This window comes from Pygocentrus nattereri, chromosome 5 (genome assembly GCF_015220715.1).
Source record: "Pygocentrus nattereri isolate fPygNat1 chromosome 5, fPygNat1.pri, whole genome shotgun sequence".
NCBI classification, from domain to species: Eukaryota; Metazoa; Chordata; class Actinopteri; order Characiformes; family Serrasalmidae; genus Pygocentrus; species Pygocentrus nattereri.
In genome coordinates this window covers 12501016-12521485 of record NC_051215.1, presented here as the reverse complement: position 1 = coordinate 12521485, position 20470 = coordinate 12501016, and the positions used below count along the sequence as shown (strand labels likewise).

Genomic DNA, 20470 nt, shown 5'->3' with positions numbered 1-20470 from the left:
ACATTCCAGTTACCACAGTTACATTCAAAAGAGCCATGTGAAGCTTTTATCTTTGTTTCTTTCTCATCTGTAGATAACTGGTGGTCACTGGTCGACTGCGAAGTGTTCTCCAGGCTGGTGGAGATGTATAAGAGTATCGTGGTGTTTCTGCTTACCAGTGGCAAAGCCCTCCTCATCCCTGTGTTTCTGGAGAGCTATATTAGCGCCACGTTACGACTGCTGGAGAAACTGCATAAAGTAAAGTATAATATCAAGATATTGAGGCCTAATCCCATTTCACCCCTTGCCCCACCACGTAGCCCTTGGCCCTCTGTTTCGCGCATTCATGTCTAGCGTAAGGGTGTCCCAGTTTTTGTTGAGAGGGGTAGGGCGAAGTGTTAGGGCTTTTTCAGAGGCACACTCCACAAAGAGCAAGATGGCTACGGGAGTGACCAAAGAAACCCACAAATATAAGTAGGTATTGTCTCCATTAAAAATTATGATAACCATAGTTTGTCTTTTTCTTCATAACAACACAAAGAATAATAATAGCACGCTAACGTCTCAAAAGCTGGCGAATAGTGAAGTTCACCTTTATATCACCAAAGAATTAGGAGAGTGCGATCATAAATAATCTTATATCCCCTCTTTGAAAACATCATGCTCTAAATGCAATTTAAGCCCAGCAGCGAGGTTGCTGAACTTTCTCCTTCTCTGCTATCACTGATAGCCTGTTAATGAGGCTAAATAAATAATGTATATTTATTTATTTGTTTTTATTTGAGGGTTGTCGTATTTGGTAGGGCAAGATTTCAACCACTACACTTTAACTCTGGTCCAAGGGGTTAGGGTGACGCTTCAAAACAAGGGCTAGAGGTAAAAGGAAGAAGTGGGAATGGGCCTTCATGTATTTCTACAATGCATTACTAACTACTATTTGCAGTGACACCTTTATCGGGATTTATGCTCTAATCATGCAGCACCAGAATGTAACTGCTGCTGCTTTATTAGGCTGCTACTTATGTTCACAGTCAGTGACATATCTAGGACCGTCAGAAGGCTTAGAGTGATATTTCTGATGGCTGTTGGAAATTAAAAATGCGATTGGGTGATGACACCGTCCCTTCATAACTATGCAGATAGTTAATCTAATGCTGTAGGACTTATTTTCAGTTCTTGAATTCCTAAACAGTAGGAGAGCCTCCTTAGCTCCTATTTACCTAGATACCACAGAGGAAAGACTATACCTGATTGGCCAGCTTTCCACTAGGCATTACAAGAATTTAACCCTTTTGTCTCCATCCTAAACAAAACAAAAATTATACTGTAAATCCTTCATAGTTGGAATTCAAGAATGATTCTATTGAATAAAAATAACTAAAAATTACAGACATGCATTTTTTAGTTCCCAGAAATCAATAGGCCTTCTCTGAATGCCTAGAAGTCCCTGAGGTTTCCCCACTGCTTTAAAGCAGCCTAGCAGTGCTTTAAAGTCTGTTCTGGAACTTTATACTGGTAGCCATTATAAAGATTTTAGAAATGCTGTAATGTGCTCTGTTTTTTTTTTTTTTTTTGGTTTGGTTTGGTTTTAGCATTCTGAATGAGACTTAGCTGTTTAATGGTCTTTTTGGTTAAGAGACTGTTACAATAGTCTACCCTGCTGTAGATAAAAGCATGGATGATTTCTCTAGGTTTTTAATGCTGGCTATATTTTTAAGATGATTTGAAGTCTGTTTTGGTAATGGCTTTGATATGGATTGTCAAAAGAGAAGATCTGACCCTTTTAGAATGCTAATAAAATGCCAGACTTGGTCTTTTTTTAGATTTTTAAGTCTAGGTTTTTTCTTAAAACTGTGGTTGCACATGGCTGTGCACTAATAGATAACTTTTTAGCTTTAGCTTCTTTTGAACCATGGCCTGTGTGCATGTCCTTGCAGGGAATACATTTGTCTCTTTTTGCATTTTCTGAGGCATGCATTCTTGTCTTTTCTTTGCTGTGCAGGATTTAGTTTGTAAATTCTTGTGTTGTGCTGGTGTAGGTAAACCAGAAAGCCCAACATGTGGAATACAACTGCTTCTACATCCCTGATGTCACCAGTCTGGTGGACATCCAGGAAGACTACCTCAAGTGGTTTTTGAGCAAAGCTGAGATTGTAAGTCACTTCTTTCCTGCCCTCTTTTTCATCCTATTGCCAAACCCTTACTATTTAGTAAACTGCCTGATCTATTATCTTTCATGTATCTTTTGTAACTACTGTTGTTTTTTTATTGCTTTATAGAAAATGCGATCTCCTCCAGTACAGGTACGCTGATGCAGAGTAGAAAAGCCTCTTTTGTGAGTCATTTGACATGTTTAAAATAAGTATTAATGAGAGGTTTTCATTTTCAGAGTTCTGTCACGTTATGTGCCTATCCGTTCATATTGAACGCTCAAGCCAAGACAACAATGTTGCAGACAGATGCTGAGCTGCAGATGCAGGTAAAAGAACGTCTGTCATATGCCAGCCTAATGCCAGCCTTACACCAAATGATGTTTCAAGCGATTTCACTATCGCAGACAAATTTTCAGTGTCAGAATAAGATCATTTGGTAGAGTTTCGCTAGAGTAGAGGCATGCTCTTATAATCTCGATTGCGGTCAGTGTGGTGGTCTTTTTCAGTCTTTTCGTGTCTTGACATTCCTATAAAATTCAATGTCATTATAAGTTTTTAGTCTTGTCTCAGCTCATGCAAATAGTGACCCTTGTAATGTTTGGATGTCAGTTTAGCTTCAGGTTTCCAGATAGTGGAGGGCTTTGGTGATGAGAAATAAGCAAGTGAAACGCGAAGCACGTGGATTAAATGCTGACCAGTGACTCAAACACACATTGACAGTATTCCAACAAGTTATATATTAGCTATCATTGGCCATGTAAAGCTAGAGATCGTTGCTTCACTTGTTTGTTCATAGATGAAGGAGAACCAGTCCAAAACCCTGTAGTGAAAATAAAAGAAAATAAAAGAAACGTCTATTGGTCTTTGTTATGCTGCAGCACAAAATCTCTCTACCGCACAGCAGTGCTACACATCTGCTCACACTACTTGACTTCCTCTTAAAGGAATATTGCACCTTATTGGCCGCTACACCATGCAAAATTATAGTCTGTGACTCCTCTGTTGTGAGAAGGTGTCAGACTTCAAGCTTTATAAAGGCTTTTCAGAGTCTTTTGTAAGTTTTAAGTTTGAGGTTCTATTCATCTTCTCAAAATCTTCTCAAATATTGCATTTTTATTCTTCATTTCCAAGTGATAAAGAACCTCACCTTTGATTTTAGAGATTTGACTGTGAACATAATTGGTAACGGTCATTTCAACAGATGTGAAAGTTCTTTTAGATGAACTGTTTATACCATCTTCCTTTTAGATGGCAGTGAGTGGAGCGAACCTGCACAATGTCTTCATGCTGTTAACTCTGGAACCTTTGCTGGCACAGAACCCCTTTCTAGTGCTCCATGTGCGAAGGGATCACTTAGTCAGTGACGCACTTCGGGAGCTCACAATCTACAATGATGTGGATCTGAAGAAACCCCTAAAGGTTAGTAATCACCTTGACATTGTCACAATATCAGGAGACTATATATAAAAGTGTAAACCAAAAATCTAAGCATATCAATCCAAAATGTCACATTATACACATACAAAAAATGAAGTAATTTTACTGTAGTATTTATTAGCAGCCTAGCGTATTTACTTAAATCGTTTTTTTTTTTTTTTTTTACACAAATTCACTTAAAAGGCCTCAAATCTGATTGGATAGTGAGGCGGGGGGCTGAATTTAGACATGTCTATTTAAATAATATGATGGCTCCTAAAGAACAGGATACATTACATGTTAAAATGGTCAGCCTACAAAAACCACCCAGCTGACTGCAGTCTTGTGGTCAGAAACTGACCACTGATGAAGGACTAGAGGACAGCAAGACTAATAAATAATAAATCAAACACACAGAGCAGGATAATACAATACATATCCACTCCTTTACAACCAATCTCTTTACATAAAAAGACACAAATACATGCTGCATTTGAGTTTGTGAGCACTGTTGTGTGATTCAAATTCATTTTTGCTTGTTGACGTCTTAAAAGGTATCAAACACGTTTAATTAGACTTTTAAAATTGTGCAGCAACCCTGTTTTTCTCAAAGAGGAAGAAATGACATGTTAATGTCGCTGAATTGATCACACAGGGGAACTAAAAGAGTAAAATATGTCTTATTAATGTGTTGATTTAAACTGTAGGTGATTTTTGATGGCGAGGAGGCAGTGGATGCAGGAGGAGTCACCAAAGAGTTCTTTCTGCTTTTGCTGAAGGAGCTGATGGATCCAGTGTATGGCATGTTCACCCACTACCCAGAATCCAACCTGCTCTGGTTCTCTGATAAAGTGAGTTGAACTTGAGGCAAAGTCCAGCTATGCACCTCAGTGCATCTGTAAAACGGGTCATTTAAGTCATCTTTACAAGCAGATTTATGCGTCTGTAAAATCACTGACCTGCAGTGGAAGGTGGTGTTAAAAAATGTCAGACTCTGAGATCTGTCTACAAGCCTTATTAAATTAAAGCTGCACTGCTCCACCTTACACCCCACAGTGGAAGTGGAAGACCCATCAAATTTGCTTAGTTTTAGCATTACGCTTAGTCTCTCTTTATGGGCCTAAAGAGGATGTGCAACTGCTTTGTTGAAAATCTACATTAATTTAAATTGAGGTAGATGCCAAAGCTTTGATGATGGAGTAGCACTGTGGATTTGTGCTGTTCAGATTTGGTTCTCTTTTCACTCTTTGGCCCAATCCCATTTCTTCTTTTTACCCCTACGCCTTGTTTTCGAGTGTAATCCCCCCCCCCCCCCCCCCTCAAAACTGAGTTACAAGAGGTAGTGGTTGAAATCTTCCCCCTATGAAATGGGGCGACCCTTCAAGAACCGGATACGTCATCAGTTGTCGTTAGTGACTTTTACGTAACCAGACGAGACGAGGTTTTCCGGCCATTTCCAAGATGCCGCCTCCAGCTGTGGTGATCTCACTTGTGTGTCACATGACAGGACAGGTGAATCATATTTAAAATAGCCTGAAAAAAATAATCAGGACACGTTTTCCTGCTGTGTTCTCCATACTATAGCAATAATGGTATATCGCACTGACATTTGCCTTTTATCCACGAGTCACAGATTAAAAAAGGGCACAAACAAAAAACTACATCACTTCATTAACAGCTGCTAGCGCTGCTCTGTAAGTGACCTTGCCAGCCTGCAGTGACAGCAGAGGAGGGGAAAGTTCAGCTCCTCACTGCTTAAATGCATTTAGGGTATCATACACCTTCAAAGAGGGGGAAGGGCAATTATTTATTATCACCACCAAGGATTCTTCGGTGATATGAAGCTTCATGATCAGTTTCCCGTTCCACCTTAAATGGTGAGGCAACCTCAGGTACCAGAACGTAGCTGCTGCGCCATTTAAGGTGGAACGGGAAATTTTGCTAGGTAGTGACCGAGACATCAGTGTATTACTAGCGATTTTTATGTGTCTTATGAAGGAAATGACCATAAAACATTATTACAATGGTTACCTTACAATACAGCGGCTTTTTAACAGAGAAACAGAGAAAATACATTTATGTGTCTCTTCAGCCGCTTGTGCAGCCATCTTGCCGATGATTCTCAGGGCATTCTGGGAATTTTCTCATAACACTCCATTTGTAGTGCGCCTCTGAAAAATCTCAGTTTAAAGGGCCACATAGCCCTAACATTTCACCCTACCCCTCCATCTCAGCAACAATCGGGACAACACTACGCCCAAAACAGAGGGGTAGGGCTAAGTGTTGGGGGCAAAGGGTGAAATGGGATTGGGAAACTTTGTTTCCTACAAAGAGTTTGGACCCTTTTTGAGTTACAATTAAGTAGACCTAGAGAATAATTGAAATATAGTTAAAATGGTCACAGTGCTTTAGAAGCATCACCTTAAACTGTAGGCTTATTATTCTGATTGTTTTTCAGTAATTATAAATTATGTTGACAACTGTGAAACTAATACATAAACCAGGGAGAAGAAAATGTAGCATGGACCCACATACAGAGGGAATTAGCTAAAATCTGTCTGTTTACTCTGGACTGCGCTGGATATTCCGGTCAGTCTCTGACAGTCTGTCAGTCTCATTTCTAGCTGAGTAATTCAGAATAGTTTTGAGGTCATCTTATGTTGTTACAGGGTGTTTTTCAAAGGTGAAAAGGATAGAATTAATGTTGTTTTGAATGACAACACCCCACGTCATGGAGCCTGTGATTTCGAGGTATTTAGCCCAGATCAGCTCACTTTCCTGGAACAGTGATTACCATGCTGGATGGGTCAAACCACATGGCTGTTAAGCATAAAGTGTACAAAACATGATGTACAATTACAGGAGCCACCAGGAGCTTATTGTAGGGACTATGTGTGTTCTCTCCTTGCCATCTTTGCTACTTAAGAACTGCAGCTATTAGCCATTAACCATTATCATGCATTTAGAGTCCTGTCTAGAGTATCAAAAGTTTGGGCACAGTTTTCAAGCCTGTAGAACTTCGGAGTAGGTCATTTGTCAGCTGTGAATTGTGAAGTATCATTCTGTTCTCAATGGATATGATTCGTAAGTTCAAATAAACAGCAAAAACGCACAATTTTAAAGAATATTTTGAGGTTTTGGTTTCTATTAATTCCCATTAATTTCTATTAATTTCACAGTTTAACCATGAGGGTGTTCATATTAACCGTTTCGACCTGTACCAAAGTCTTGATAAGTTTAAGGTTAGGGCCTGTCCACTCGATTGCCATCTTGGCAATGTCCCCAGGCATTACCACTCGTACTAGACTAGACTTCAAGCACTTTGAATGAGCAGAGACTTATAAACCCCAAACTAAAACCCAAATGAATGTTTCAAAACAACACACAAACACTCTTGGCTCAAATAATGCATAAAAATGTGCGTTTTCTGTTTGTCCTGCCTATTTTTTCCAGCCAGTATCCTGACGGCTCCTTTGTAGCCAGCATCTCTGCCTGTTCTGCTTTCATATGTATTTTATGAGACCACCTATCATCTTGCCCTATCACTGGGAGATTACTAGTTTAAGCAGTATATTTGCAGATAATGTTAAAACCATCAGTTGTCCATATTGGCCAATAATGTTTGCTAACCGATATACCAATTTTTTCCAAATGATTTCATGAGTGCTGCTATACAGGTATTCTAATCATGGAGTTAATGTGTTCAGTCAGTGTAGATCTCAGCTCACACCTATCATTAGTAGGCAGGTAACCATCCATTACACGGACACCAGCAGGCATACTGCCTAAAGGAACCTAGAAGAAAAAAAAAACTTGATGTAAATGAGTAGATTTGTATTGACTTTCTGCTAAATTGTTTGTGCTGCAGTGTTTCGTGGAACACAACTGGTTCCATTTAATCGGCATCGTCTGTGGCCTGGCCATCTATAACTCCACAGTGGTAGACCTGCACTTTCCTCTGGTGCTCTACAAGAAACTTTTGGATGTTTGTCCTGCTCTGGATGACCTGAAGGAGCTGTCTCCTACGGAGGGAAGGTGTGCAACTAAAAAAAATTGATTGTGTTGGATATCCTAAAGGAATAGCTTGGTAAAAAAAGATGAATTAACCCAGTTCCCAGTTGTCCCCACACTCTGTGTACTTAAACAACTTGCAAATAGCTAACTAGTAATGGAAGCTTATACCCCACCAATTAGAATTGTTTGAGCTAAATAATCACACACTTGCCTCTGTTAAGTAATTTCAAATGCTTCTCATATGGTTTCTGACCCTGTATGGCATACTGCTATCTGTAGAACTGGACAGATGTACGTTGCATAGCTAAGAAGTAGCAGCTGTCTTAAAGCTTGAGTTCTAAATGTACGTTTGTCTGTTTTTACTTCCTTTTTTTAAACCTTTTTGACTGATTGTGACACCGCCTGCCAACATTACCACATAAATAGGCAACAAAAGACTATTTAAGTGCGGACCATTTTTACCACAGTTTGCTCTGTTCTAGAGTTGAGTGAATAATCTCATCCTACCTGCTTTGCTTACAGAAATTCTGTAGTCATAAACCTGAACATGTCAGAAAGAGAGAAGTTCACTGCTGTCTGTGGGTTGGCTTAAATCGATGGAGCTCTACTAACCTCTGCCGGAGTTCTTGACTTCACCTCAATCCAGGCTACAGTGGCTACTGCAGGGGACCATTTTTAAAAACTTTTGCCCCATTTTCCAGCCTAAAAGCTCCCTGCCCTGAGCCTGATGTTATGTAACCTGTTATTATGTAAGGTTTAATTAGTGCACAGCAGAAACCCTGTATCAATTGGAGGACATGGGCCGCTAGCCGCTAATTATTTGCAGATGGCTGGAGAGGAAAACAGTGAAACAATTGACCCTTAGATTGGCAGTGAAAGGTCGTATCCAGAATGTGTAGTAAAAGGTGCCATCCTTTCTCAATGATAAAGTGGTTTCTTAACTATGTCTTTACTTCAGCTAGATCATTGGCATTTTTATGAGTGCTGTATTTTGCGCCATTGCAAGCAGGGGAGAGTTTTGTTTGTTTTGTTATGTGCTATTTGGCATTGGTTCTGTGTGAACTAGTAGTTATCTCTTGAATGGAGAACAAGGAACTTGTCATTTGGAAGCTGTTATAACAAGATACCTATTACAACTACATGAGTATTCAGTTGTTTGCTGACAACTGTTTTCTATTGTATGTGCATTACATTCATTTGTAGTGAATCTTCTAGCATCCTTTTTCTGGAACTGTGATGAATATACTAAAACCGTTCTAGAAAATGAGGAGTGTCCTGCTGTGATTGGCAGCACAACTGTGTCCCAGCTGTTGAGCTATTACTCTCCCAGCTGTCACTTCCTATTATTGGGACACTATGTACCCATTCAAGTTAGCGCTCCATTCTTTGGTTAGAATGTTTGGCTCATAATGCGTTGCAAATGGCCCTGTGCTCTCTGCTTTATACTGGCAGTGTGTTAAAACCAGCGCGTGTCAGTTTGCCCTGTGTTGAGTAGCGGGAAGCTCTGGTCTTTCAGCACTCTTAATCCAATGCTGGAGATCTGTGGGCCTCATCTGGTGCCAAGAATATAATACAGATGGATGGACAGTTAACTGTGCAGGTAGTACAAATGTCACCGAGCTTATTAAATAAGACATTGGTTTCTAAATATTTAATGTGGGCGAGGATAAAAAAACACAATTAATAAGAGGCTGCTCTCCCAACGTCAGTACATTGTAAAGGGCAAATTTCAAATACAAACACTGCCTCAATTTCCAAATGTGTGAAAAGTCAGTGTGCTTATAGATTTCCTTTTAAACTTCATTTTACCTTGTAATTGAAAACTTATTTATATTTCCTTAGAATATAAGAGCATCCACATTTATTACAGTTGGAGACTGAGAATTTGAATTGGTGTTTGTCACAGGAGTCTCCAGCAGCTGTTGGACTATGAAGGAGATGATGTTGAAGAAGCCTTCTGCCTGAACTTTGCTGTAAGTTGTGAACAGCAAGAAATGTTTCAATAATTGTCCCACATAGATAGTGAGTGACTTAACCACTCTGCTATACTGCCAGTTACAAAACTATCTACTATATTACTTTTAATATGATAACTATTCTCAGTCCCTGTGTTGTTTATAAAATGGGGGAAGCTGTTACAATAAACCTGCATCGTGATAAGAAGCTTTTTAATAAGTCAAGGTATAATATAATTTTATGCCTGTATAAAAAAATGTAATCACTATGAGGACAAAACCTTGAATCTCCAATTTTTGTCTTTTTTTTTTTTTTGGACAATATTTTAGATTGATAACTGTCCTTTATATTATGTCAATTTCTTTTGTAAAATTAACTTTTTGGAAATCAAGATTTTGTTTGACACAGAAATAACTGCATATTTGTAGATTATTTTGAGTATAATGTAATTTTATAGCCATTTTAAGTATTTGTACTGGAATTTATGTTGACACCAGCACCACCAGAAATCCCTTGTATCTAGTACTTGGCAGAGAAAAATATACACAAATGTTTGCAGAGGTTTGGGCAAAGGTTCTGTTTATTTTCTAAGTAAAAAAATAATTTAATTTAACCCATGCTCTCAACTTGCACATTTTAATGCACAATGACAGTTTATTTCCTGAATTTAAAATATTGGGAAAAACATAAGTAATACAATGTGGCTTGTGCCAGAGGTGTGGCACATTTTACATTTTATGTTTAACTTTTGCTAACATGTTAAACTCTACAAAAAAAACAGAAATTATGCACTAAAAACTTGACTAACAACTGTATGCAAATGTATTCTAACTCCATAGTAAACTGACAGGTCAAAATGCAGATTTTACTAAGAATGCTATTTAAAAGTAATGTTGCTCTTATTTGAGTAGTTGCAGTAGTAGTGTTGCATTCCACTAGTGCAGTAAACAAGATGGGTATGATTCTCTCTGCAGATTACCCGAGAGCATTATGGGGTAACAGAGGTGAAGGAGCTGGTTCCCGGAGGAGAGAACATCACTGTGGTCCGGTCCAACAGGTGTGTCTATCAGACGTAACTTCCCTGTACGATTCCACATTCCTCTCACACAGTGATGTGTCTGCAGCAGTGCCTTTCTATGACCTCACACAACTGGCTAAAAGAGGTCGTGATGTTCCAACCTGCGTCCTATATTTTGCAAATATGTCTGCTGAGTGGCAATGGCAAGTGTGTGTGTGTGTGTGTGTGTGTGTGTGTGTGCCTGTGGTTGGTGAGAGGATTGTGGGATTTCATAGGCTGCACAAACAGATGGGACACTACCAACAAAATCCACACAAAATCTCTCACTCAGTCACTCTCTATTTTTCTCTGCACTATTTCTCTCTCACTCATACACACACATACACACGCACACACATGTGCACACACTGTTATAATTGGACAGTCCATTAGGCTGCAGGGCCAAATCCTCAGGGCGTCGTCCCAGAGGAACGTAGAATAAACACACACACTCGCATGCAGATGCATATTCAGCCAAGATGGAATGGATCCTTTGGCAGGATCATAGAGCAACCATTTTAATTGCAGACTTTCTGCTGCTGCAGAACATGGAGTCCTCCAGCAGGCTTTTTGCTCTAAAGCTGAGACATCTCTCACATCGGCAGGTGGACGTGACCATTGTCAGCAGTGAATCTTCAAAGGTTTCTGTTTAAGAAATGGCGAAGTGCATGCTTTCTGTGCCTTCATATGAAGGCAGAGGAAGTCTGTACGTAGCTTCTGCCACAAGAATCTGTATGTGTGAATGTGTGAATGTGTGCACGTGCACACATGCCTACGTGTGTGTGTGTCTTACAAGGACGGCTGTCTCTGCTATCTGTCAGGGAAACTAGGCAGATGGCCAAATATCTTGTGTGCAGAGCAAGGATCACACACGCGCACACACATACACACACACGTGCGCACGCGCACACACGTATATCTATATCCATGCAAATACACATCAAAAGCAACATATCAGAGCAGGGAAACATGCTTTTTGGGCTTTACGAATTACACGCCTTGTAATAATCCAGAGTGACTCACCAGTGATGTACACTACTCAAAACAGAAAAGATGCACAACCATATTTCATCGTTTTTATCTACACTCACAGTTAGCCAGGTTTTTCTTTTGAACCTCTCTGAATTGAAGGAGCAGATTTTGTCCTTTCCAGTCTGAATGATGTTGAAATCCTCTGGCTGGTCTGGTCCCAATCTTTAATCTCTAATATCTGCTCTAATGGCTGGTACCACATTTAACTTTTATGATGTTTTCAACTTAACTCATTATATTGCCTTGCTTTTAGGAGTAGCTACCACAACTGACGCCCATACTGTAAACGTTACTAAACATCTGGATGTATGTAAATTTATCGTTTTTTTTTTTTTTTTTATTGGCTGCTCTCAGCATGGGGCCAACATGATGGAGCCCCAAAGTTGGTTATTGAAAGCATGTTGAACATGCGCAGAGTTGAACTGCTCGCTTGGTTAGATGAACGGTGACAGGCCAGCCCCAACAGGTACAGGAAGGTATTTGGAATATATCAGACAGCCATAACATTATTATATGTAATAAACGCACAAGAGTCTTAGTCACAAAGAACAAGAATATAGTTGTGTTAGTTGTTATACTGAATTATTGATCATGTTGTGCACTGCTCAAGAGCGACATCTGATCCCTAATGTAGAGATGCCACTGTATGTGTGTGTGTGTGTGTGTGTATGTGTGTATGTAATATATATATATATATATATATATATATATATATATATATATATATATATATATATATATATATATATATATATATATATATATATTATGTTATATTATATATAACATACACAAACACTGCCTGGTCAGAAAAAGGTCATCACCTGGATTTAACTAAGCAAATGGGTAAGAGCCTCCCATTGGATAATTACTGCATGGGTGATTATGTTTCAGCTGGCAACAAGTTATTTAACCCTGATGCAGTGAGTAGCTTCTCTTTGTTAAACAACCATGTTGAAAGACACATCCTGTGGTCGTGGAAAAGATGTTAATCAGTTTCAGAAGGAACAGATTATTGACATGCATCAAGCAGAGAAAACATCTAAGGAGATTGCTGAAACTACTAAAATTGGTTTAAGGACGGTCTAACGCATTATAAAAAAAGTGGAAACGTCGTCTTGGAGGAATAAATTTGGTCGGAAAAAAATCTTGAATGATTGTGATCGGCGGTCATTTAAAAGTTTGGTGAAATCAAATCATAGAAAAACAACAGTAGAACTCAGGGATATGTTTGATAGTGAAAGTAAGAGCATTTCCACACGCGCAATGTGAAGGGAACTCGGGGGATTGGGACTAAACAGCTGTGTAGCCTGAAGAAAACCACATATCAGTGAGGCTAACCGGCAAAAATGGCTTCAATTTGAAGTGATGCACCCATCATGCCTAGTGCCTATCGTACAAGCCTGTGGGGGCAGTGCTATGATCTGGGGTTGCTGCAGTTGGTCAGCATGAGACATCATTTTCACACATGGATTGACCACCACTGCCCAGACCTGAACCCCATTGATATATATACATTTTATATATATATATATTTGTGTGTGTGTGTGTGTGTGTGTGTGTGTGTGTGTGTGTGTACACACACACATATACCTACTATAAAACCTAATGTGTGGTGCGGTCCACTATTCAGAGCATTAGGGTTGTGAAAGTTACAGTAATGCATATGTCTGTATATATATGTATGTATGTGTTCCTGTTACAGAGAAGAGTTTGTGCAGGCGTACCTGCGCTATGTGTTCAGTGACAGCGTGCAGGAGCTGTACTCTGCGTTCTCGGGCGGATTCCTGAAGGTGTGTGGAGGCCGGATCCTCTCACTGTTTCAGCCCTCGGAGCTCATGGCGATGGTGGTGGGCAACAGCAGCTACAACTGGGAGGAGCTGGAGAAGGTGAGAGGGCATGTGTGCATGTGTTTGTGTGTGAGCCTGCACCATATAGGCCACGACATTTAACTCTTTCTTTTTAATTAATTTCCTGCATCAACCAGATCTCTCACGTGTTCCTTCCTTCTTGTGTTGTCAGCTCTCATCAGCATTCAGACTTTTCAAAGCAAAGAGTTTTAATATGTGCTTTTAACTATAGTTTGGAAAAGAAAACGATCCAGTCTTTCTTAAGGCAAAATCTGCGCTTCAAAACAAGGAAGGCACTTTGATGAGTTTTCATGCTAAATATAGCCAAGTAGGAGGAGAAAATTCCCTGATTTTGACTTAGCCTTGTTGCTAACAGTGGGAAAATGTCTCCTTGTTGTGGAGATATGCGCATCTGTAGTATCTGAAAATAAGGTTGTTTGTTTTGTGTCACCCGTTGATTTTACAAGATTTTATCAGTGAATTCAAATAAGATACTGAAGCATTAACCTGGTTATCAGTTCTCTCCGTTCAAGTAGAGAAATCTGGTCTTACATAACTGGTAATAACTTCCCTAGGATGTTGCAAAAGGTGCCTTGTTTGGTGTGGACCAATCAAACACTGATGGCAAAAATCGCAGGTCTTCGTTTGCTTTTAACTGAACTGTAGTCCAGTTCGCTGCTTGTGGGAACACATTTTTATGATGGTCCTCACCAAACAAGGGAATTCGACATCAGAGCGTGCTTTTCTCAGTGCACGTTAGCGCTGTACTGTCAGCGGAATCCACCTTTTAATCATTTGACTCCTGACAGAGACTCATATCATCCTTACAGCACAAGCTACCATAGAAAGACAAGAGATTTACTGCTTTATCTCATCAACTTCATTGTTGTTTTGTTAGTATATGCTTATTCTGAAATTGATGCCTGCAACACATTCCACAAGAAGTTGGGACAGACACAATTTAAAACATTTCGGGAATGAGGAAAGAGGTGATGCCACCATGCTTGGCTATAACGGGAAAATCCAGGAAAGGTCTCATCTGTGATGGAGAGGGGTCGAGGCTCACTGCTTTGCCAAAAGTTCAGCTGCAGAGAAATTTAACAGTTAAGAGCAATGTTCCTTAAAAGGTCAGTCGGAAGGATATTTTGGCATTGAGTGTGTAGATTGAAAATTAACAGTGGAAAACGAATGTTTCTTAGAAAATTTCAAAAGAAGTGTCCTCGAACAGAAGCTGACCGGAGACGACGTTCCAGGTTCACTGTGCGTATGGTTGGGTAACCCAGTCTTCACTCAATCTTTCACAGCCTCAAACAGAATGTAAGAGGGTTCTGTGAATGAACACACACACACACACACACACACACACACACACACACTGGGGTTGTTCCAGGTAAAAGTGTGCTCACACAAACACATGCACACATATAAACACACTTCTGTGTGAAAAGCCGTGACACTCACTCTGCTGAGTGGAGGGCTCTTATGTAACTGTCTGCTGAAGGAGGATTCCAATCTGTCTGATGTAATACCATAATTTAAGTTTGATAATATCATTTTTTATTAGAATTTCCTCTTTGCTCCATTTCTTATTGTAGGCTTTGTTTCTCGAGAGTTTCTCATGATATTCCCGTCTCTTTGCAGAATGCGGTTTATAAGGGGGAGTTTTCAGCCTCTCATCCCACAGTGCGGATGTTTTGGGAGGTGTTCCACAACTTTCCCTTGGAGAAAAAGAAACAGTTCTTATGTAAGTGGAAAAGTGCAGACTACACTGCTGTTACTCAAGCTCTGGCATGTGGTCTACATTTCAGACTTATATACTTATTGAGAGGCACAGTGGAAGGAAATAGAATACAATGGGATCATGTAATTGTAATTTTGCACATATACTAGGGGTGTGGTGTTGTAAGCACGTAGGGTTGCGGTGCCCTGAGCTACACAGCCAAGATGTTATCTGACGTTTGGTTCTTTAGGCTACCTTCACATTACAAGCCTCAATGCTCAAATCAGATTTTTTTGCTCATATCTGATCTCTCTGACTCGATGATTCACACTAGTTTAGGTAATTGATTCAAATCTGTTATTAATGTGAAGGAACCGGAATCCTGAAATGACCCACTCAGTAACGTCATGTGAATGAATCACATGCATCATCAGCAAAGAAACTAACGAGCAGAACGAGCTTATATAGAATATAATTAACTCTGAACAGCTCTCCGCTTCTTTATTAGAGTGAGATGAAGATGAAGAAGGTGAGATGTGTTGTGTTGTTTTTGCACCGTTTACAGGTTTTAACTTCTGCTCAGCGCTGCTGCCGCAGTAACGCTGAATGATGGCGCACGCAGAAAAAAAAGCACTGCATTCCGATCCGAGCGTCACATTAAGCTCTTATGGCCATGAATTGGATACGTATCCGATCTAGGACCACATATGAAAGTGGCTGAGGTCGGATTTGAAAAGATCAGATTTGTGTGTCCACACAGCCCTGAAAGCTTCAGATCTGAGTCACATTAGAGCAAAAATCTGATTTGTTCCACTTCAACCAGGTAATGTGAACGTGGCCTATGGACTGAAGCTTCAAGACTAATGTAGCTGACAGGTAGTTGAAGTAGTTTTACTGGTTAATAGTCTGGTTTTTCCGGGTGGAACCATGTAACATCACTCCTGTTTTAAAAGAACTGCACTGGCTACCTGTGTCATTCAGGATAGAGAACTACTAGTTTTTAAAGCTCTAAATGACCTTAGAGCTCCACTTACATCAAACGGCTTCTGTTTATGGTCCCGCACAGATCTGCAGATAGTGGCCTTCTACAAATACCCTAGAGAACATGGAAAGACGTTCAGTTACTCTGCTTCTAAACTGTGGAACTCAGTTCCACCTTTTATTTCTCTTTTTAACTTAGCAGTTCATTAAAACTCTGTCTCATGGTATTTATCTTCTAACTTGATCTTTTTAGTATCAGAAGAACACGATAGACTTCTTGTATAACTATGTTCTATCACCTGTCATCTCACCTGTAACTGCCAGGGCAAACTGTAAAATGTGTCACTATTTGAATTCAATTGTGTTTTGCAACTAGCTTTGTTGCATTTGTTTACAAATACATTTGTTTACATAAAGTCAGGCACATATCTTCAACCTTTTGAAGTTCCTCCCAGAATTGTTGACAGCTGTGATGCGTATGATTTTTCCAGTATCAATGCGAATATCATAAGAAGCTTAATTTCATGTTATGCTCTACTTGTATAGATTTAGTGGTATGGAAACCCATTTAGTGAATTTATCATGTGTGATATGCTGGCTTACTGAAAGGTAGGAAATGCCTAAAGTGAAAACAGTCGGCACTTGTCTGTCTTAAAGACTTCAGACTGGATGCCTTTCTCTACGTTTCGTCTGCTATGGGTTTGTAGTCTCAGTCTGGGTTACTCGATAGCTACATTACCCTTCAGTGCAAAACGAACTAACCGTTATTGGAGGCTAACTCTCATCCTCTTTGGCCTTGCTGCAGTGTTCCTGACGGGCAGCGATCGCATCCCCATCCACGGCATGGCCAGCCTGCGCATTGTCCTCCAGTCTACATCAGCAGCTGAGCACTACCTGCCCGTGGCCCACACCTGCTACAACTTGCTGGACATGCCCTGCTACAAGACCAAAGAGACGCTGCACACACGGCTGACACGCGCCATCGAGCAGTATGAGGGCTTTAGCCTGGTGTGAGCGACTCCATCAGTGTGGGAAGGCCGGATGCACTGCACTTTTTACCCCATATACCCAGCGGGGCACGGGGGGGATAGAATGGAGGAGCCCGGGAGGTCAGGATGGCCTGTCTGGACAGGCCATTCCTGACCTAACACCACAGGGTTCTTCCAGTGGCCGAGTAAAGAAGGGGCCTGTACTGGACGGGCACCTTTGCTGATTCTAATTGGGGTAAATGTTATTTTCCTATTGTTGGAGTGTAAGTCTGACGTGACTTCAATGACCGAGATATGCACATTGTTATTCAGAGTATATTTTCCGTTCCTTCTTTGAGTTAAACTTTTTTAATCCTTGGAATCCAATCCATGTGGCTTACTGTAGGGGAATTTAACGTTCTACACATTGACTGTACATATTTTCTGTTTGGAATTGAGCCTGAGCATTTGGTTTGCTGTGGTTTATAGGCGTTGTTTTGGCACTATGTTCAACTGTTTTCCCTCTGCTGTTGCTGGGGAACAGAAAAACCTACTAAAACGTCCTCAAATCTCTGACTTCTGACCCTTTGCTTACTCATGTACTCAACAGATTATGCAGTACTGTGCATTCCTGAGTCCATACTTGCAACATTGCCTTTAATATAGTGAGCCACTAGCGAGGTATGCCTCAAGCTTTTTACTTTTTTGTTTGTTTGTTTGTTTGTTTCCTTTTGCTCTTAATGATAAGTGTGCATGCAAATGTGGCATACAGAGTGGAAGCTGAGCCTGCTTATGACTGTTTAGTGTAACAATAAATATGTATATGGTAAACCCAAACATTTAATTTATGGTTTAAAAAGGAAAAAAAAAAAACCCTGATTCCTAAACATTTGAAAGCTGCAAATATCACTGTAACTTGTGTGATTGCATTGAGAATCACAAGGAAGCCTTTGGTTGATATTTGGTTGAAGGAAGAGATCTAGCAATAACTGGGCGATGCATCTGTGTTTGCTTGGTTTTCTTTTTCCATTGAAACGCTGGCCTATGCACTATGAATCTGTTAAACGTTCCTTATTTTAAATGGTCTTTCAGACGACATTGTATTCACATTTGAACGACTTCCTGACGTCTGCGCGTCGCAGGGCATGTTAAAGGGATTTTTTTTTTCTTTGCACAGCCATGGGTGACATTGTAAAGTACTGGATCAGAATGACTTGCTGCATAGCTAAAGGAGAATAACATGAAGAAGAGAGCAGTTCATGCAGAAATCTCATGAGAGGAACACGGCACAGGCCCTGGAGACATGAGCCGTGTTCACGGCATCCTCTCATCTACGTATTGCTGCAGGAGCTGGAGACGTGCGTTCATTCATTCACAGTTCACCCACGAGCATTCCTATCCAATATGTTATATTCAATGTAAGCAAACAAGGGCTTCTTAGTGGCTATTGATGCATTATTTTGGTAAAGTATATTTACTTTTATACCTCTCTCAAATGGAATATATTGTTTTATCTATTTTTTTTCCAGAACAAAATAAAACTATAATTCCACCTCCAAGAATGTTGTACTTGGGAAAGATTTGCACTGTATTTCACATCACTTTGTCAAACCAAGTGAAAATCCACACAGAAAGGCATACCACACGAGCCAGTTCAGTAAAAATAAGTTTCACTTTGTCATATATACAAAATACAAATAAAATCATGTACTAAAATGTACACACCCATATTCATTATAAACCATCAGTGTTCACGTTCAGTAAAGCGAAGGTCACACTGCAAGTATCCATTTTGGAGAAAAATAGGAGAGGCTAATGTGCTCACTCTGTGAATATAGACCTGAATCTATATTACCACAAACAAAACAGGGAATAGGCCCCGCTCTCTTCATAAAACTATCGCTCTGCAATAAGAAATGGCAGCCGTTTTGCTAGGATAATATTGGCCCACGTCACTGTCACACAGTGACTTTACAATTACAACCAGTTAGAGACTGTGGAGCTTATTTTGCATAACAAAAATGAAATGCCAAAAAAAAAAAAATTTAAGAGACGCATGCAAATACAAATGCGAGCTTTAGCTGGTATCTTGGATTAAGATATTGTCTCTTTTGCCACTTATGGAAGAAAATCACCTGCTCTCAGTACACACCGATTCTAGCTAAAGAAAAAAAAAACAACCTGCTTTGGCTACACTGTTTACAATCAGTTCAGCAAATTATTCATTAGAGAAAAACAAACTATAACAAGAAAATACAAAAATTATCTACAGCAACATTGTCTCTACGCCTGTGACACTATAAGTATTTCAAACAGAGCTGTGCGTGAAATATGGCACCAGTCATAAAAGTCAGAAATGGGGGGGGGGGGGGAGATACATTTTTTTTTTCCTGATGTTTTTCATGCAGCTTGCATGTAGGTACAGAGCCTTTTCCTTCCACAATTTCCTAAACTTCTCTCTCCTGATTTAAAATACAAAGTCGTTACATTGATAAATAGCAGTAAATCATCACATAAAAAATTAAGACTTGAATTCAAATTCCCAATTCTGTTACTAAACCCTCTCTGATTAAGTGAAACCTCTTCTCTGTCAATGCCGTGTACCTCATACCAATGTTAAACCAGAAAAATGATCTACAGAATAAATACAAATCATATAATACATCATAAAAGTGTGTCAAATATGAATTTACTCCGCTGGGGTTACTGTTATTCAGTGGGTGCTGCTGAACAGTTCGTTGTCTTGATTGTAAGTTCCCTGACTTCGAGCAGTCAGGTCTGCGGCAGTAGAGTTTAGGTCAGTTTGAGAATTGAGCACTAAATGACGCGGCATGGCATGTGTCTGGGATGGAAGAGGATGGAGCTTGTATCATCTTCATAGAGAAGGTGAGTGTGAAGGGTGTTACACAGATCCAGCAGGGGGTGAAGCTGCCATGTCTTGGCATCTTCTTCAGCCAAATGTGCCTGTAAACCACAGATGGCCTGAGAGGAAAAAACCCCAACACCTAAATCTGTGATTTTTCCAATCTGACAGGCGGGTTTTTGTACAAGCTCATTTGCTTTTGTTAACACTGTCTGGTTGTCCTTGTGCGGCTTGTGTGGAAGCGTGCTCCCAACTATAGTCCAGCAAATCTTCCCTGCAGGCTGTCCGTTAGATGAATTTAGCAGAGTCTCTTTTGCTGATGAGGACTTCCAGCAGTCTGAGCTTGGCTTTGATGTGCTTGTACTCATTGTATTCCACCGCCAAGGGTGAGCGATCTTCCTTCTGCACGTTTCTATAGGAGAAGCAGAAGCACAAAGTGTGATGTTAACCTTCTGTAAAATGTGAATCACTGAGAGGAAAC

At 40.0% G+C, this 20470-nt stretch overlaps 2 protein-coding genes across 5 annotated transcripts in view; one reads left to right on the top strand and one right to left on the bottom strand.

Moving 5' to 3' along the window:
- The window catches only part of herc3 (HECT and RLD domain containing E3 ubiquitin protein ligase 3), a 42331-nt gene extending 24279 nt beyond the window's left edge, over window positions 1-18052 (top strand). Inside the window, exons 14-25 of the mRNA XM_017720483.2 lie at window positions 74-237; window positions 2019-2132; window positions 2259-2282; window positions 2369-2458; window positions 3381-3551; window positions 4256-4399; window positions 7417-7583; window positions 9469-9535; window positions 10493-10575; window positions 13313-13496; window positions 15099-15201; window positions 16964-18052. Of these exons, the coding sequence (XP_017575972.1) occupies window positions 74-237; window positions 2019-2132; window positions 2259-2282; window positions 2369-2458; window positions 3381-3551; window positions 4256-4399; window positions 7417-7583; window positions 9469-9535; window positions 10493-10575; window positions 13313-13496; window positions 15099-15201; window positions 16964-17172 (1520 nt within the window). The 3' untranslated portion in view covers window positions 17173-18052. The remainder of the gene's footprint in view (window positions 1-73; window positions 238-2018; window positions 2133-2258; window positions 2283-2368; window positions 2459-3380; window positions 3552-4255; window positions 4400-7416; window positions 7584-9468; window positions 9536-10492; window positions 10576-13312; window positions 13497-15098; window positions 15202-16963) is intronic.
- Window positions 18053-18693: 641 nt separating this feature from the next.
- fam13a (family with sequence similarity 13 member A) overlaps window positions 18694-20470 on the bottom strand; it is an 81491-nt gene continuing 79714 nt past the window's right edge. For all 4 annotated transcript variants that reach the window (XM_037538348.1, XM_017720478.2, XM_017720479.2 and 1 more), the window contains one exon: window positions 18694-20401. In XM_037538348.1, the coding sequence (XP_037394245.1) occupies window positions 20278-20401 (124 nt within the window). In that variant the 3' untranslated portion in view covers window positions 18694-20277. The remainder of the gene's footprint in view (window positions 20402-20470) is intronic.